This window comes from Entelurus aequoreus, linkage group LG13 (genome assembly GCF_033978785.1).
Source record: "Entelurus aequoreus isolate RoL-2023_Sb linkage group LG13, RoL_Eaeq_v1.1, whole genome shotgun sequence".
In the NCBI taxonomy this organism is placed as follows: domain Eukaryota; kingdom Metazoa; phylum Chordata; class Actinopteri; order Syngnathiformes; family Syngnathidae; genus Entelurus; species Entelurus aequoreus.
Genome location: NC_084743.1, coordinates 7,010,758 through 7,029,592, shown reverse-complemented (window position 1 = coordinate 7,029,592; position 18,835 = coordinate 7,010,758). Strand labels below are relative to the sequence as shown.

General features: G+C 43.6%; 1 protein-coding gene across 7 annotated transcripts in view; it reads right to left on the bottom strand.

Annotated features, from left to right (window-relative positions):
- Positions 1-18,835, bottom strand: part of LOC133663107 (pleckstrin homology-like domain family B member 1) — a 115,936-nt gene that overhangs the window by 79,309 nt on the left and 17,792 nt on the right. For 6 of the 7 annotated variants that reach the window (XR_009828244.1, XM_062067334.1, XM_062067332.1 and 3 more), the window contains exon 2: positions 4,859-6,177. Coding sequence is in view for 6 of the 7 variants with exons in the window: in XM_062067334.1 (XP_061923318.1) it covers positions 4,859-6,175 (1,317 nt within the window). In the remaining variant the exon portion in view is untranslated. Of the gene's footprint in view, positions 1-4,858; positions 6,178-8,182; positions 8,392-18,835 lie in introns of those variants that run through there. The other variant, XM_062067330.1, reaches the window with a different exon arrangement.

Here is an 18,835-nt window from a genome sequence, read left to right as displayed (position 1 = left end):
CTAGAATAAACAGGCAGACATCTAGTGGAGTTAACACTAGTGGAGTTAACAATAGAATAAACAAGCAGACATCTAGTGGAGTTAACACTAGTGGAGTTAACACTAGAATAAACAGGCAGACATCTAGTGGAGTTAACACTAGTGGAGCTAACAATATAATAAACAGGCAGACAGCTAGTGGAGATAACACTAGTGGAGTTAACACTAGAATAAACAGGCAGACATCTAGTGGAGTTAACACTAGTGGAGTTAACAATAGAATAAACAAGCAGACATCTAGTGGAGTTAACACTAGTGGAGTTAACACTAGAATAAACAGGCAGACATCTAGTGGAGTTAACACTAGTGGAGTTAACACTAGAATAAACAAGCAGACATCTAGTGGAGTTAACACTAGTGGAGTTAACACTAGAATAAACAGGCAGACATCTAGTGGAGTTAACACTAGTGGAGTTAACAATAGAATAAACAAGCAGACATCTAGTGGAGTTAACACTAGTGGAGTTAACACTAGAATAAACAGGCAGACATCTAGTGGAGTTAACACTAGTGGAGCTAACAATATAATAAACAGGCAGACAGCTAGTGGAGATAACACTAGTGGAGTTTACAATAGAATAAACAGGCAGACATCTAGTGGAGTTAACACTAGTGGAGTTAACACTAGAATAAACAGGCAGACATCTAGTGGAGTTAACACTAGTGGAGTTAACACTAGAATAAACAGGCAGACATCTAGTGGAGTTAACACTAGTGGAGTTAACAATAGAATAAACAAGCAGACATCTAGTGGAGTTAACACTAGTGGAGTTAACACTAGAATAAACAGGCAGACATCTAGTGGAGTTAACACTAGTGGAGTTAACACTAGAATAAACAAGCAGACATCTAGTGGAGTTAACACTAGTGGAGCTAACAATATAATGAACAGGCAGACATCTAGTGGAGTTAACACTAGTGGAGCTAACAATAGAATAAACAAGCAGACATCTAGTGGAGTTAACACTAGTGGAGTTTACAACAGAATAAACAGGCAGACATCTAGTGGAGTTAACACTAGTGGAGTTAACACTAGAATAAACAGGCAAACATCTAGTGGAGTTAACACTAGTGGAGTTAACACTAGAATAAACAGGCAGACATCTAGTGGAGTTAACACTAGTGGAGTTAACACTAGAATAAACAGGCAGACATCTAGTGGAGTTAACACTAGTGGAGCTAACAATATAATAAACAGGCAGACATCTAGTGGAGTTAACACTAGTGGAGCTAACAATATAATAAACAGGCAGACAGCTAGTGGAGTTAACACTAGTGGAGTTAACACTAGTGGAGTTAACACTAGAATAAACAGGCAGACATCTAGTGGAGTTAACACTAGTGGAGCTAACAATATAATAAACAGGCAGACATCTAGTGGAGTTAACACTAGTGGAGCTAACAATATAATAAACAGGCAGACAGCTAGTGGAGATAACACTAGTGGAGTTTACAATATAATAAACAGGCAGACATCTAGTGGAGTTAACACTAGTGGAGCTAACAATATAATAAACAGGCAGACAGCTAGTGGAGTTAACACTAGTGGAGTTTACACTAGAATAAACAGGCAGACATCTAGTGGAGTTAACACTAGTGGAGTTAACACTAGAATAAACAGGCAGACATCTAATGGAGTTAACACTAGAATAAACAGGCAGACATCGCCCTCTAGTGGAGAGCTCAGCAAACAGTCATGATCATACTTGAGAGTATTATTGAGAGGACTTTGAAAGTGAAATACTGCAGTATTTATCCATCCATCCATTTTCTACCGCTTGTCCCTTTCAGGGTCGCCGGGGGTGCTGGAGCCTATCTCAGCTACAATCAGGTGGAAGGCGGGATACACCCTGGACAAGTCACCACCTCATCACAGGACCAACACAGATGTACAACATTCACACACTAGGAACCATTTAGTGTTGACAGGTGCATGTCTTTGGAGGTGGGAGGGGCCTATTCCCAGGTGCATGTCTTTGGAGGTGGGCGGGACCTATCCCCAGGTGCATGTCTTTGGAGGTGGGAGGGACCTATCCCCAGGTGCATGTCTTTGGAGGAGGGAACCCACGCAGTCACGGGGAGAACATGCAAACTCCACACAGAAAGATCCCGAGCCCGGGATTGAACTCAGGACCTTCGTATTGTGAGGCACATGCACTAACCCCTGTTCTCCCGTACTTTAACTTAACTTGATGTATACAGTATACACACATATGATACTATTTACCATGATACAATGTACTAGGTATAGAACCATCAAATTACAGGGGGCACACCTAGGGAAAAGACTTATCCCTGCAGCTATAGCCGCCCTAACCAGCCTTATCCCTGCAGCTATAGCCGCCCTAAACAGCCTTATCCCTGCAGCTATAGCCGCCCTAACCAGCCTTATCCCTGCAGCTATAGCCGCCCTAACCAGCCTTATCCCTGCAGCTATAGCCGCCCTAAACAGCCTTATCCCTGCAGCTATAGCCGCCCTAACCAGCCTTATCCCTGCAGCTATAGCCGCCCTAAACAGCCTTATCCCTGCAGCTATAGCCGCCCTAACCAGCCTTATCCCTGCAGCTATAGCCGCCCTAAACAGCCTTATCCCTGCAGCTATAGCCGCCCTAACCAGCCTTATCTCTGCAGCTATAGCCGCCCTAAACAGCCTTATCCCTGCAGCTATAGCCGTCCTAAACAGCCTTATCCTTGCAGCTATAGCCGCCCTAAACAGCCTTATCCCTGCAGCTATAGCCGCCCTAAACAGCCTTATCCCTGCAGCTATAGCCGCCCTAAACAGCCTTATCCCTGCAGCTATAGCCGCCCTAACCAGCCTTATCCCTGCAGCTATAGCCGCCCTAAACAGCCTTATCCCTGCAGCTATAGCCGCCCTAACCAGCCTTATCCCTGCAGCTATAGCCGCCCTAAACAGCCTTATCCCTGCAGCTATAGCCGCCCTAACCAGCCTTATCTCTGCAGCTATAGCCGCCCTAAACAGCCTTATCCCTGCAGCTATAGCCGTCCTAAACAGCCTTATCCCTGCAGCTATAGCCGCCCTAAACAGCCTTATCCCTGCAGCTATAGCCGCCCTAACCAGCCTTATCTCTGCAGCTATAGCCGCCCTAAACAGCCTTATCCCTGCAGCTATAGCCGTCCTAAACAGCCTTATCCTTGCAGCTATAGCCGCCCTAAACAGCCTTATCCCTGCAGCTATAGCCGCCCTAAACAGCCTTATCCCTGCAGCTATAGCCGCCCTAACCAGCCTTATCCCTGCAGCTATAGCCGCCCTAAACAGCCTTATCCCTGCAGCTATAGCCGCCCTAAACAGCCTTATCCCTGCAGCTATAGCCGCCCTAAACAGCCTCATCCCTGCAGCTATAGCCGCCCTAAACAGCCTTATCCCTGCAGCTATAGCCGCCCTAAACAGCCTCATCCCTGCAGCTATAGCCGCCCTAAACAGCCTCATCCCTGCAGCTATAGCCGCCCTAAACAGCCTTATCCCTGCAGCTATAGCCACCCTAAACAGCCTTATCCCTGCAGCTATAGCCGCCCTAAACAGCCTTATCTCTGCAGCTATAGCCGCCCTAACCAGCCTTATCCCTGCAGCTATAGCCGCCCTAAACAGCCTTATCCCTGCAGCTATAGCCGCCCTAAACAGCCTTATCCCTGCAGCTATAGCCGCCCTAAACAGCCTTATCCCTGCAGCTATAGCCGCCCTAACCAGCCTTATCCCTGCAGCTATAGCCGCCCTAAACAGCCTTATCCCTGCAGCTATAGCCGCCCTAAACAGCCTTATCCCTGCAGCTATAGCCGCCCTAAACAGCCTCATCCCTGCAGCTATAGCCGCCCTAAACAGCCTTATCCCTGCAGCTATAGCCGCCCTAAACAGCCTCATCCCTGCAGCTATAGCCGCCCTAAACAGCCTCATCCCTGCAGCTATAGCCGCCCTAACCAGCCTTATCTCTGCAGCTATAGCCGCCCTAAACAGCCTTATCCCTGCAGCTATAGCCGCCCTAAACAGCCTTATCCCTGCAGCTATAGCCGCCCTAAACAGCCTTATCCCTGCAGCTATAGCCACCCTAAACAGCCTTATCCCTGCAGCTATAGCCGCCCTAAACAGCCTTATCCCTGCAGCTATAGCCGCCCTAACCAGCCTTATCCCTGCAGCTATAGCCGCCCTAAACAGGATACCATGTGCCTTGACACCATGTACGATGATACCATGTATGATGATACCATGTACGACGACAGCATGTATGATGATACTATGTATATCATACTATGTATGATGGTGATGTATGATAATGTAATCTAATTATACCTTAAAATGTAATCATCATCATCATTAGTTATTAGACGTGTTGACTAACTAAACGTGTTGACCAAGTAGACGTGTTGACCAACCAGATGTGTTACCCACTCAGCAACTAGACGTGTTGACTAACTAGACGTGTTGACCAACCAGATGTGTTCCTCACTCAGTAACTAGATGTGTTGACTAACTAGACGTGTTGACCAACCAGATGTGTTCCTCACTCAGTAACTAGACGTGTTGACTAACCAGATGTGTTCCTCACTCAGTAACTAGATGTGTTGACTAACTAGACGTGTTGACCAACCAGATGTGTTCCTCACTCAGTAACTAGACGTGTTGACTAACCAGATGTGTTTCTCACTCAGTAACTAGATGTGTTGACTAACTAGACGTGTTGACCAACCAGATGTGTTCCTCACTCAGTAACTAGACGTGTTGACTAACCAGATGTGTTCCTCACTCAGTAACTAGACGTGTTGACTAACTGGACTAGTTGACCAAGCAGTGGTGTCCCTCACTCACCAGTCTCTCCATCTCCTGCTCTCGGAGTCGTTCATCCCTCTGATGGCGGTGATAGTCCAGCAGCTGGTCCTGGTTGTCACTGATCTCCGTGATGCTGTTCTTCCTCTCCCTCACCGCTGAGATCTTCCTGGTGCACCTGGGACTGGCCATGGGGGAGGAGCCAGGAAGAGAACCCAGACTGTAGGCAGGTGACAAGGCGTGTCCAGAGGTGGCCTTTGGTGAGCCACCTTCCTTCATGGGAAAGGTGGGGGAGGGACTACGAGCTCGCATCCCTTTACTGCCAGTCAGATCCTCAGGCAAGGTTCCAAACTTGCGATGAAGCCAGAGACTCTCTGGGGTTGGCCTGCGCAGACTTGAGGGGCTGTCCGGGGCCTTCACGGTGGCCGCTTGGCCGCCTCTTCGAGCGATGGAGGGACTTAGAGGTGGAAGTTCTCTCATGTTCGGTTCTAGGTTCCTCCTGGCCATGCGGGGGCTGGCAGGAGATCCTTGGATAACATGGACAACAGGATCCAGAGGAGGCTGAAAGGCCAGATTAGGATGGAAAAGTTGCCTGGATGGGCTGGAGCCATCAGTTGAGAGAGTCTGCCCTCTCAAAGGACTAGCAGGCCTTTCCTGAAGCACTGTGGTGATCTTGGTCCTAGAACTAGATGGCACAGGAAAAGGAGAGGTTTGCAGCTTGGAAGTGAGGCCGCTTGGCACTAGAGTTCTGCTACTGAGACATTCTTGTGAAAACGGGTCTTGGCCTAATCCTCTGCGACTAGGCTTAGGGCTTAGACCGTCTCCTAAAACCCTCCTCTGCAGCCCGGGGCTCCCTTCAACACCGTCCCAGTTGGTGGCCCGTGGCTGCGCTACCGCAGGTGGCTGGCTGGTGAAATGATAGCTGGAGGAACGTGCAGGCACCGGAGGCAGAGAGGACACCTGGTCCTGGGGAGGCAGAGAGGACACCTGGTCCTGGGGAGGCAGAGAGGACACCTGGTCCTGGGGGGCTGCACCAGGAGACGGGCTGCTGGCAGCTGAAGGGGAGGACAGCGGAGAAAAGGCTGGCGATGTATTTTCGTAGCTGGACCCCAAGGACATGGCCCCTGGACTGGTGAGGGGGGACAGCAAATACCTGCCCCCCCCATTGACCATGGGTCCCCCAGGGGGCCTTTTGTCCTCCGAGGAGCAAGACTGAGGCTCGTCCATAGCTAAGGAGTCCATGATGTCCTGGAGGTCCTTCTCAATAGAGCTGACGATGGCGCTGTGGTCCGACTCGGCTCGCTCGCCAAGGTCTTGGAGGGACTGTGCTGGACTGCTGCGATGATTCCCATTGAACATGTCTGAACACACAACAAGAACACAACGTTTCTACATGCACAACTAACACAATAATAACGCAACAATAGTACATGCACAACTATAACAATAATAACACAATAGTACATGTACAACATTAACACAATAATAACACAACAATAGTACATGCACAACAATAACAATAATAACACAATAGTACATGTACAACATTAACACAATAATAACACAACAATAGTACATGCACAACAATAACAACACAATAATAGTACATGCACAACAATAACAATTGTACACACACAACAATAACACAATTGTACATGAACAACAATAACAACAATTGTACAGACACAACAATAACACAATACAACATTTCTACATGCACAAGGGTTATATGGAAAGTGCACACAATAATAACAACAATAACACAACAATTGTACACGCACAAGGGTTATATGGCAAGTGCACACGTTAATAACAACAATAACAACAATTGTACAAGGGTTATATGGCAAGTGCACACAATAACAACAACAATTGTACAAAGGTTGTATGGCAAGTGCACACAATAACAACAACAATTGTACAAGGGTTGTATGGCAAGTGCACACAATAACAACAACAATTGTACATGGGTTATATGGCAAGTGCACACAATAACAACAACAATTGTACAGAGGTTGTATGGCAAGTGCACACAATAACAACAACAATTGTACAAAGGTTGTATGGCAAGTGCACCCAATAACAACAACAATTGTACAAGGGTTATATGGCAAGTGCACACAATAACAACAACAATTGTACATGGGTTATATGGCAAGTGCACACAATAACAACAACAATTGTACAAAGGTTATATGGCAAGTGCACACAATAACAACAACAATTGTACATGGGTTATATGGCAAGTGCACACAATAACAACAACAATTGTACAAAGGTTGTATGGCAAGTGCACACAATAACAACAACAATTGTACAAAGGTTATGTGGCAAGTGCACACAATAACAACAACAATTGTACATGGGTTATATGGCAAGTGCACACAATAACAACAACAATTGTACAAAGGTTGTATGGCAAGTGCACACAATAACAACAACAATTGTACAAGGGTTATATGGCAAGTGCATACAATAACAACAACAATTGTACAAAGGTTGTATGGCAAGTGCACACAATAACAACAACAATTGTACAAAGGTTGTATGGCAAGTGCACACAATAACAACAACAATTGTACAAGGGTTATATGGCAAGTGCACACAATAACAACAACAATTGTACATGGGTTATATGGCAAGTGCACACAATAACAACAACAATTGTACATGGGTTATATGGCAAGTGCACACAACAATTGTACATGGGTTATATGGCATAAACGTGCATGAACAAATGAATGAAATGTTTATGAACGTGCATGAACAAATGAATGAAATGTTTATGAACGTGCATAAACAAATGAATGAAATGTTTATGAACGTGCATGAACAAATGAATGAAATGTTTATGAACGTGCATGAACAAATGAATGAAATGTTTATGAACGTGCATGAACAAATGAATGAAATGTTTATGAACGTGCATAAACAAATGCATGAAATGTTTATGAACGTGCATAAACAAATGCATGAAATGTTTATGAACGTGCATAAACAAATGCATGAATACATAAATAAGAAACGTCGTTAAGTAAGGGTGTGTGTCAAATAAATAAATACATAAATAATGGTTTCTCTGTGATTAAATTAAAGAATGAATTCATAAATAAGAAACGTCGTTAAGTAAGGAGGTGTGTCAAATAAATCAATAAGTAATGTGCTAGTAAAAAAGTCCATGCCAGACTTCATTGGGAAATCAGACAATTCCACTCATTGTCTAACTTAACGATATATTTGAACGTTGAAGTGTTTTTATATCAGATAAATATGAGGAGTGCTCCAAGTCGGTATAAAGTGCGGGACATGCAATAAAGTGTTTGATGGAATCAAATCATGTTTGTAGTCAGAAAGTCAGATACTCACGTCAGACAGTTAGCTTTAGCATTAGCATCCTTCATCTCGTCTCTTTCAGACAAGACGAGCCTGCTTGGGACTCACGGAGTCCTTTAATGTTTGTCACGGAGTCCGTTAATGTTTGTCACGGAGTCCGTTAATGTTTGTCTTGGTGTCTTGGTCGGTACCGACATTTAAACACGTGATCCGCGGTACCGGCGGCGCTAGTGTTAGCACTGTTAGCTCTTCCGGTTCACCTTTTCATACTAAACTTCTTCTGTGGTCACACATGGCAAATACGTTCCGGTGTCACAGAAGGTTTGAAATAGATAACATTACATTCAAATATATTAGATATTATTTTCTTACCATTCACTGTGTTGCTACAGATTTGCAAAATCAATGCACTTTTTTAGCTTTTATTTTGAAGGTATAACAACCTAATTCCTGGTCTTAAGGACAGCGCGCTTCCTGTTTCGCTGGTCATCTTCGCATGTTTGACAAACTGATTGATTGATTGATTGATTGATTTAATTGTTACTACATTACATATATACTTACCGTGTGTATGTATAAAATATGTAAATATTACATGTTATTTTAATTGTTACTACATTACATATGTAATGTAGTAACAATCATAATAACATGTATGATTGTTTTATATATATTTTACATGTATATAAAATATGTAAATATTACATGTTCTTATGATTGTTTCTACATTACATATATATGTATATATATGTAATGTAGTAACAATCATAAGAACATGTAATATTTACATATATTATATTCACAATAAGTATATATTTAATGTAGTAACAATCATAATAACATGTAATATTTACATATTTTATATATACACACTGTAAGTATATACTTCCAGTGTGTATATAAAATATGTAAATATTACATGTTATTATGAATATTACTAAATTACATATTACATATATACTTATAGTGTGTATATAAAATATGTAAATGTTACATGTTATTATGATTGTTACTACATTACATATATACTTCCAGTGTGTATATAAAATATGTCAATATTACATGTTATTATGAATATTACTAAATTAAATATTATATATATACATACTTACAGTGTGTATATACATTATGTAAATATTACATGTTATTATGAATGTTACGAGATAGATACTCCATATATACTTACAGGGTGTACATAAAACCTTGATGGAGGTTTTTGTATGTTTTTAGAGCACTTTGTAGGCGGAATTGAGGAACTCCCTTTACCTCCATTGTTAGCTGACATTTGCTAGCCATTATGTAGGATTTAGAATGCATAAAAAAGAAAGCGGCATGTCTTCTTGTCTTCCATAAGGGTTGTGAATGATAGATACAATTCCAAAGAAAGTGCAGTTCCCATGAAAGTCCTGATGATGGCGGTAGTTGCAGTTGACTGACTGAAGATGAAGTAGTCATAATAGTGTTTGTGTGCAGATAAGGTGAAAATGAAGTAGTCATAATAGTGTTTGTGTGCAGATAAGGTGAAGATGAAGTAGTCATAATAGTGTTTGTGTGCAGATAAGGTGTCCTTGTACACAGATGACAGATATTGTGGGAGTGCTCCACCCAATGTGTCATTAAGGAGTCATTATGCAGCTCTCCAAACAACGGAAGGCTGTCATTATGGAGCAGGAAGTGTTTAGTGAGCAGACTATACTTAGTCAAAGGACACACTAAGAGAAAAGTCACCTTCTTGCAGTCTTCCTGGAGACGCAGAGGAATGAGACGCACATAAAAAGTCCACTACAGTCTGTCCCATCAAATACCTTCACTCCTACAACATCTCCATAGAAATACCTTCACTCCTACAACATCGCCGTAGAAATACCTTCAGTCCTACAACATCTCCATAGAAATACCTTCACTCCTACAACATCTCCATAGAAATACCTTCACTCCTACATCTGCATATAAATACCTTCACTCCTACAACATCTCCATAGAAATACCTTCACTCCTACAACATCTCCATAGAAATACCTTCACTCCTACAACATCTCCATAGAAATACCTTCACTCCTACAACATCTCCATAGAAATACCTTCACTCCTACAACATCTCCATAGAAATACCTTCACTCCTACAACATCTCCGTAGAAATACCTTCACTCCTACAACATCTCCATAGAAATACCTTCAGTCCTACAACATCTCCATAGAAATACCTTCACTCCTACAACATCTCACACCTGCACACGGTCTGTGGTGTCCTACACTCTACATGTGCACCTGTCACACCTGCACACGGTCTGTGGTCCCCTGCAGAGACCTGGCCACCAGGGGGCGTCATGCTCTCCATCCTTACTTGGTTGAAGCTGCCTCAGCATGCAGCCTAGCCCGCACAGGAGAACATCATGAAGATCCTAGTACAGACTGAAGTACTTCCACAGTACTCCTAAAATGTCAATACTTCAATGAGAAGCACTTCATATGAAGGACCGGGAAAAAGGTGCATTGCAGACTTTGAGTTGAGGGTTCAAGTGAGTGATGGAAGTCTGGATTGTGAGACCCACAGGTGGATCTGCAGGTATCAATCGTTGTACCGTATCGGCGTGGTCAGGACAGAACCGAGCCAGGAGGCAAACAATGGTAGTTGTTGCATTTAAAGAACTTGACTTCCCAGCCGGGGTTTCAACAAGCTAGCCGTGTGCTACTAGCGGAGAACCAATGGAAGCTAAAGCAACAAAGTCTAAAAAGGAAGTGGTGCTAGAAGGAGGTCACACATGAGGAATGTACACCAGTGACTCTTCTTCTCTACCAGGTGAAGACACCACAAGAACAACTGACTTCAGACTTCTAATGTCACCAAATACTAGCCTTTCTACCACATGAAGAACTGAATGTTCTCCACACAAATCACTTTACAGTCCACTTGCCAAGTCTGGGAAGTAATCATCATCCTGGTCTGAGCAGAACTCACCAACAATGATTCCCGGGCGCGGCCACCGCTGCTGCTCACTGCTCCCCTCACCTCCCAGTGGGTGATCAAGGGTGATGGGTCAAAGGGAGAGAATCATTTCACCACACCTAGTGTGGGTGTGTGAGTGAGTGAGTGAGTGAGTGAGTGAGTGAGTGAGTGAGTGAGTGAGTGAGTGAGTGAGTGTCTGTGTGTGTGTGTGTGTGTGTGTGTGTGTGTGTGTGTGTGTGTGTGTGTGTGTGTGTGTGTGTGTGTGTGTGTGTGTGTGTGTGTGTGTGTGTGTGTGTGACTATCATTGGCACTTGAACTTGAACTAGAAGTCATTCCTAACTTTTCTTCTCTTCTCTCAGCATCTTCATCACTTCCTGCTGGCAGACCAGAGCTGTCCTATCTAAGACCAGAGTTGTCCTATCTAAGACCAGAGCTATCTAAGACCAGAGCTGTCCTATCTAAGACCAGAGCTGTCCTATCTAAGACCAGAGCTATCTAAGACCAGAGCTGTCCTATCTAAGACCAGAGCTATCTAAGACCAGAGCTGTCCTATCTAAGACCAGAGCTGTCCTATCTAAGACCAGAGCTATCTAAGACCAGAGCTGTCCTATCTAAGACCAGAGCTATCTAAGACCAGAGCTGTCCTATCTAAGACCAGAGCTATCTAAGACCAGAGCTGTTCTATCTAAGACCAGAGCTGTCCTATCTAAGACCAGAGATGTTCTATCTAAGACCAGATCTATCTAAGACCAGAGCTATCTAAGACCAGAGCTGTTCTATCTAAGACCAGAGCTATCTAAGACCAGAGCTGTCCTATCTAAGACCAGAGCTATCTAAGACCAGAGCTGTCCTATCTAAGACCAGAGCTATCTAAGACCAGAGCTGTTCTATCTAAGACCAGAGCTGTTCTATCTAAGACCAGAGCTATCTAAGACCAGAGCTGTTCTATCTAAGACCAGAGCTATCTAAGACCAGAGCTGTCCTATCTAAGACCAGAGCTATCTAAGACCAGAGCTGTCTAAGACCAGAGCTGTCCTATCTAAGACCAGAGCTATCTAAGACCAGAGCTATCTAAGACCAGAGCTGTCCTATCTAAGACCAGGGCTATCTAAGACCAGAGCTGTCCTATCTAAGACCAGAGCTATCTAAGACCAGAGCTGTTCTATCTAAGACCAGAGCTATCTAAGACCAGAGCTGTCTAAGACCAGAGCTGTTCTATCTAAGACCAGAGCTATCTAAGACCAGAGCTGTCCTATCTAAGACCAGAGCTATCTAAGACCAGAGCTATCTAAGACCAGAGCTGTTCTATCTAAGACCAGAGCTGTCTAAGACCAGAGCTGTTCTATCTAAGACCAGAGCTGTCTTATCTAAGACCAGAGCTGTCTTATCTAAGACCAGAGCTGTCTTATCTAAGACCAGAGCTATCTAAGACCAGAGCTGTCCTATCTAAGGGCTACAAATGGGTATTTATTGATAAATGAACAAAGTAAGGAGAAGTGCTCTGCCCGGACAGACGACGAAGAAAATAAAAGAAAACAAAACAAAACTGCTGAGACCCAGCAAAGCACTCCCGGGAAATGTTGAGCAGATGGCGTCCACAAAGTAGTGCGTATTAGGTTTAGCATCAAAAAGCTCCAAAGCAGGAAGTGAAACAGTCTTGATTTGGCAACACAACACAGCTGAGGGGAAATGCTCCGGGACAGAAGTGAAGCAGCCAGGGGAAACACCAACACAACCGGAAGAGCCGCCAAAATAAAAGCACAGGACAGGAAGTGACACAAAACACTAACAAACATGAGGCACAATATATTGATGAACTGTGACACTTGACATAATCAAGTGTGATCAGATGACATTGAATGACCTTGACATTGACACAATGACATCAGTGCTGATCAATCACACTCTGACAAACTACCATCTTGCAGACACACATGCAAGCTAATATCACCATGACAACAACTCATTGTACTTATGTTGTTTCCATGACAACGTGTCAGTCCTAGTCACTTCTCATGTTGTTTCCATGACAACGTGTCAATCCTAGTCACTTCTCATGTTGTTTCCATGACAACGTGTCAGTCCTAGTCACTTCTCATGTTGTTTCCATGACAACGTGTCAGTCCTAGTCACTTCTCATGTTGTTTCCATGACAACGTGTCAGTCCTAGTCCCTTCTCATGTTGTTTCCATGACAACGTGTCAGTCCTAGTCCCTTCTCATGTTGTTTCCATGACAACGTGTCAGTCCTAGTCCCTTCTCATGTTGTTTCCATGACAACGTGTCAGTCCTAGTCACTTCTCATGTTGTTTCCATGACAACGTGTCAGTCCTAGTCCCTTCTCATGTTGTTTCCATGACAACGTGTCAGTCCTAGTCCCTTCTCATGTTGTTTCCATGACAACGTGTCAGTCCTAGTCCCTTCTCATGTTGTTTCCATGACAACGTGTCAGTCCTAGTCACTTCTCATGTTGTTTCCATGACAACGTGTCAGTCCTAGTCACTTCTCATGTTGTTTCCATGACAACGTGTCAGTCCTAGTCCCTTCTCATGTTGTTTCCATGACAACGTGTCAGTCCTAGTCCCTTCTCATGTTGTTTCCATGACAACGTGTCAGTCCTAGTCACTTCTCATGTTGTTTCCATGACAACGTGTCAGTCCTAGTCACTTCTCATGTTGTTTCCATGACAACGTGTCAGTCCTTGTCCCTTCTCATGTTGTTTCCATGACAACGTGTCAGTCCTAGTCACTTCTCATGTTGTTTCCATGACAACGTGTCAGTCCTAGTCACTTCTCATGTTGTTTCCATGACAACGTGTCAGTCCTAGTCACTTCTCATGTTGTTTCCATGACAACGTGTCAGTCCTAGTCACTTCTCATGTTGTTTCCATGACAACGTGTCAGTCCTAGTCACTTCTCATGTTGTTTCCATGACGTGTCAGTCCTAGTCCCTTCTCATGTTGTTTCCATGACAACGTGTCAGTCCTAGTCACTTCTCATGTTGTTTCCATGACAACGTGTCAGTCCTAGTCCCTTCTCATGTTGTTTCCATGACAACGTGTCAGTCCTAGTCACTTCTCATGTTGTTTCCATGACAACGTGTCAGTCCTTGTCCCTTCTCATGTTGTTTCCATGACAACGTGTCAGTCCTAGTCACTTCTCATGTTGTTTCCATGACAACGTGTCAGTCCTAGTCCCTTCTCATGTTGTTTCCATGACAACGTGTCTGTCCTAGTCCCTTCTCATGTTGTTTCCATGACAACGTGTCAGTCCTAGTCACTTCTCATGTTGTTTCCAAGACAACGTGTCAGTCCTAGTCACTTCTCATGTTGTTTCCATGACAACGTGTCAGTCCTAGTCACTTCTCATGTTGTTTCCATGACAACGTGTCAGTCCTAGTCACTTCTCATGTTGTTTCCATGACAACGTGTCAGTCCTAGTCACTTCTCATGTTGTTTCCATGACAACGTGTCAGTCCTAGTCCCTTCTCATGTTGTTTCCATGACAACGTGTCAGTCCTAGTCACTTCTCATGTTGTTTCCATGACAACGTGTCAGTCCTAGTCACTTCTCATGTTGTTTCCAAGACAACGTGTCAGTCCTAGTCACTTCTCATGTTGTTTCCATGACAACGTGTCAGTCCTAGTCACTTCTCATGTTGTTTCCATGACAACGTGTCAGTCCTAGTCACTTCTCATGTTGTTTCCATGACAACGTGTCAGTCCTAGTCACTTCTCATGTTGTTTCCATGACAACGTGTCTGTCCTAGTCCCTTCTCATGTTGTTTCCATGACAACGTGTCAGTACTAGTCCCTTCTCATGTTGTTTCCATGACAACGTGTCAGTCCTAGTCCCTTCTCATGTTGTTTCCATGACAACGTGTCAGTCCTAGTCACTTCTCATGTTGTTTCCATGACAACGTGTCAGTCCTAGTCACTTCTCATGTTGTTTCCATGACAACGTGTCAGTCCTAGTCCCTTCTCATGTTGTTTCCATGACAACGTGTCAGTCCTAGTCCCTTCTCATGTTGTTTCCATGACAACGTGTCGGTCCTAGTCCCTTCTCATGTTGTTTCCATGACAACGTGTCAGTCCTAGTCCCTTCTCATGTTGTTTCCATGACAACGTGTCGGTCCTAGTCCCTTCTCATGTTGTTTCCATGACAACGTGTCAGTCCTAGTCCCTTCTCATGTTGTTTCCATGACAACGTGTCAGTCCTAGTCCCTTCTCATGTTGTTTCCATGACAACGTGTCAGTCCTAGTCCCTTCTCATGTTGTTTCCATGACAACGTGTCAGTCCTAGTCCCTTCTCATGTTGTTTCCATGACAACGTGTCAGTCCTAGTCCCTTCTCATGTTGTTTCCATGACAACGTGTCAGTCCTAGTCCCTTCTCATGTTGTTTCCATGACAACGTGTCAGTCCTAGTCACTTCTCATGTTGTTTCCATGACAACGTGTCAGTCCTAGTCCCTTCTCATGTTGTTTCCATGACAACGTGTCAGTCCTAGTCACTTCTCATGTTGTTTCCATGACAACGTGTCAGTCCTAGTCCCTTCTCATGTTGTTTCCATGACAACGTGTCAGTCCTAGTCACTTCTCATGTTGTTTCCATGACAACGTGTCAGTCCTAGTCACTTCTCATGTTGTTTCCATGACAACGTGTCAGTCCTAGTCCCTTCTCATGTTGTTTCCATGACAACGTGTCAGTCCTAGTCCCTTCTCATGTTGTTTCCATGACAACGTGTCAGTCCTAGTCCCTTCTCATGTTGTTTCCATGACAACGTGTCAGTCCTAGTCCCTTCTCATGTTGTTTCCATGACAACGTGTCAGTCCTAGTCCCTTCTCATGTTGTTTCCATGACAACGTGTCAGTCCTAGTCCCTTCTCATGTTGTTTCCATGACAACGTGTCAGTCCTAGTCCCTTCTCATGTTGTTTCCATGACAACGTGTCAGTCCTAGTCCCTTCTCATGTTGTTTCCATGACAACGTGTCAGTCCTAGTCACTTCTCATGTTGTTTCCATGACAACGTGTCAGTCCTAGTCCCTTCTCATGTTGTTTCCATGACAACGTGTCAGTCCTAGTCACTTCTCATGTTGTTTCCATGACAACGTGTCAGTCCTAGTCCCTTCTCATGTTGTTTCCATGACAACGTGTCAGTCCTAGTCCCTTCTCATGTTGTTTCCATGACAACGTGTCAGTCCTAGTCACTTCTCATGTTGTTTCCATGACAACGTGTCAGTCCTAGTCCCTGGTGTCCTGAGGAGCCACGTGGATGAAAGTTTCCACAATGACATTTGTGTTCCAACCACTGGAACAATCTCTGCGCTGCCTCAGCATATTTTCTTCCAGATTGCAGAGATGGTTGTGGATGGAAAAGTTGAGGTTGTAGTCCAGTGACATCATCAAGTTTGCTTTCCTCCTGCTCAGCACACAAACATGTCAGTAAAAGTCTTGTGCTGCCTCCTCAACATTGTCATTGCTGCGAGGTCAGAGCAACGCAGTAAAGTATGTCCAACTTACTAAACCTTCTTTCCATGGCCAAATCAAACAAAGTATCATCATCACTGGAGGACAAACAACACTAAACAAGAGACAGCAGGAGACTAGAAGCCATGCCAACCGCTAGGCTAGCTTGAATGTTCAGCATCACAGTTCAACTATCCATCCATTTTCTACCGCTTGTCCTTGTTTAATGAGCAAAAATGTCCTTTATTCATCTTAGCATTTAAGCTAGCTAGCGCTAACATGCGTCTCCAGTAAATGAGCAGAGTCAACAGTCTGTAAACAAAGTGTAGTTAGCAACCACCATCTTTCTCATTCCAAACTAAATACCAACCGACGACCGCGGTTAATGTCCTACTCTTCATCGCTACCAGACAGTACAACAACAACTTTGGTTTATGTCCTACTCTTCACGGCTACCAGACAGTATAACAACTACTTTGGTTTATGTCCTACTCTTCATCACTACCAGACAGTACAACAACAACTTTGGTTTATGTCCTACTCTTCATCACTACCAGACAGTACTACAACAACTTTGGATTATGTCCTACTCTTCATCGCTACCAGACAGTACAACAACAACTTTGGTTTATGTCCTACTCTTCATCGCTACCAGACAGTACTACAACAACTTTGGTTTATGTCCTACTCTTCATCGCTACCAGACAGTACTACAACAACTTTGGTTTATGTCCTACTCTTCATCACTACCAGACAGTACAACAACAACTTTGGTTTATGTCCTACTCTTCATCGCTACCAGACAGTACTACAACAACTTTGGTTTATGTCCTACTCTTCATCGCTACCAGACAGTACAACAACTACTTTGGTTTATGTCCTACTCTTCATCGCTACCAGACAGTACAACAACTACTTTGGTTTATGTCCTACTCTTCATCACTACCAGACAGTACAACAACTACTTTGGTTTATGTCCTACTCTTCATCGCTACCAGACAGTACAACAACAACTTTGGTTTATGTCCTACTCTTCATCGCTACCAGACAGTACAACAACAACTTTGGTTTATGTCCTACTCTTCATCGCTACCAGACAGTACAACAACTACTTTGGTTTATGTCCTACTCTTCATCACTACCAGACAGTACAACAACTACTTTGGTTTATGTCCTACTCTTCATCACTACCAGACAGTACAACAACTACTTTGGTTTATGTCCTACTCTTCATCGCTACCAGACAGTATAACAACAACTTTGGTTTATGTCCTACTCTTCATCGCTACCAGACAGTACAACAACTACTTTGGTTTATGTCCAACTCTTCATCGCTACCAGACAGTACAACAACTACTTTGGTTTATGTCCTACTCTTCATCGCTACCAGACAGTACAACAACTACTTTGGTTTATGTCCTACTCTTCATCACTACCAGAGAGTACAACAACTACTTTGGTTTATGTCCTACTCTTCATCGCTACCAGACAGTACAACAACAACTTTGGTTTATGTCCTACTCTTCATCGCTACCAGACAGTACAACAACAACTTTGGTTTATGTCCTACTCTTCATCGCTACCAGACAGTACAACAACTACTTTGGTTTATGTCCTACTCTTCATCACTACCAGACAGTACAACAACTACTTTGGTTTATGTCCTACTCTTCATCACTACCAGACAGTACAACAACTACTTTGGTTTATGTCCTACTCTTTATCGCTACCAGACAGTATAACAACAACTTTGGTTTATGTCCTACTCTTCATCGCTACCAGACAGTACAACAACTACTTTGGTTTATGTCCTACTCTTCATCGCTACCAGACAGTACAACAACTACTTTGGTTTATGTCCTACTCTTCATCGCTACCAGACAGTACAACAACAACTTTGGTTTATGTCCTACTCTTCATCGCTACCAGACAGTACAACAACAACTTTGGTTTATGTCCTACTCTTCATCGCTACCAGACAGTATAACAACAACTTTGGTTTATGTCCTACTCTTCATCGCTACCAGACAGTACAACAACTTTGGTTTATGTCCTACTCTTCATCGCTACCAGACAGTACAACAACTTTGGTTTATGTCCTACTCTTCATCGCTACCAGACAGTACAACAACTACTTTGGTTTATGTCCTACTCTTCATCGCTACCAGACAGTACAACAACTTTGGTTTATGTCCTACTCTTCATCGCTACCAGACAGTACAACAACAACTTTGGTTTATGTCCTACTCTTCATCGACAAGTGGAGTACAAGTAC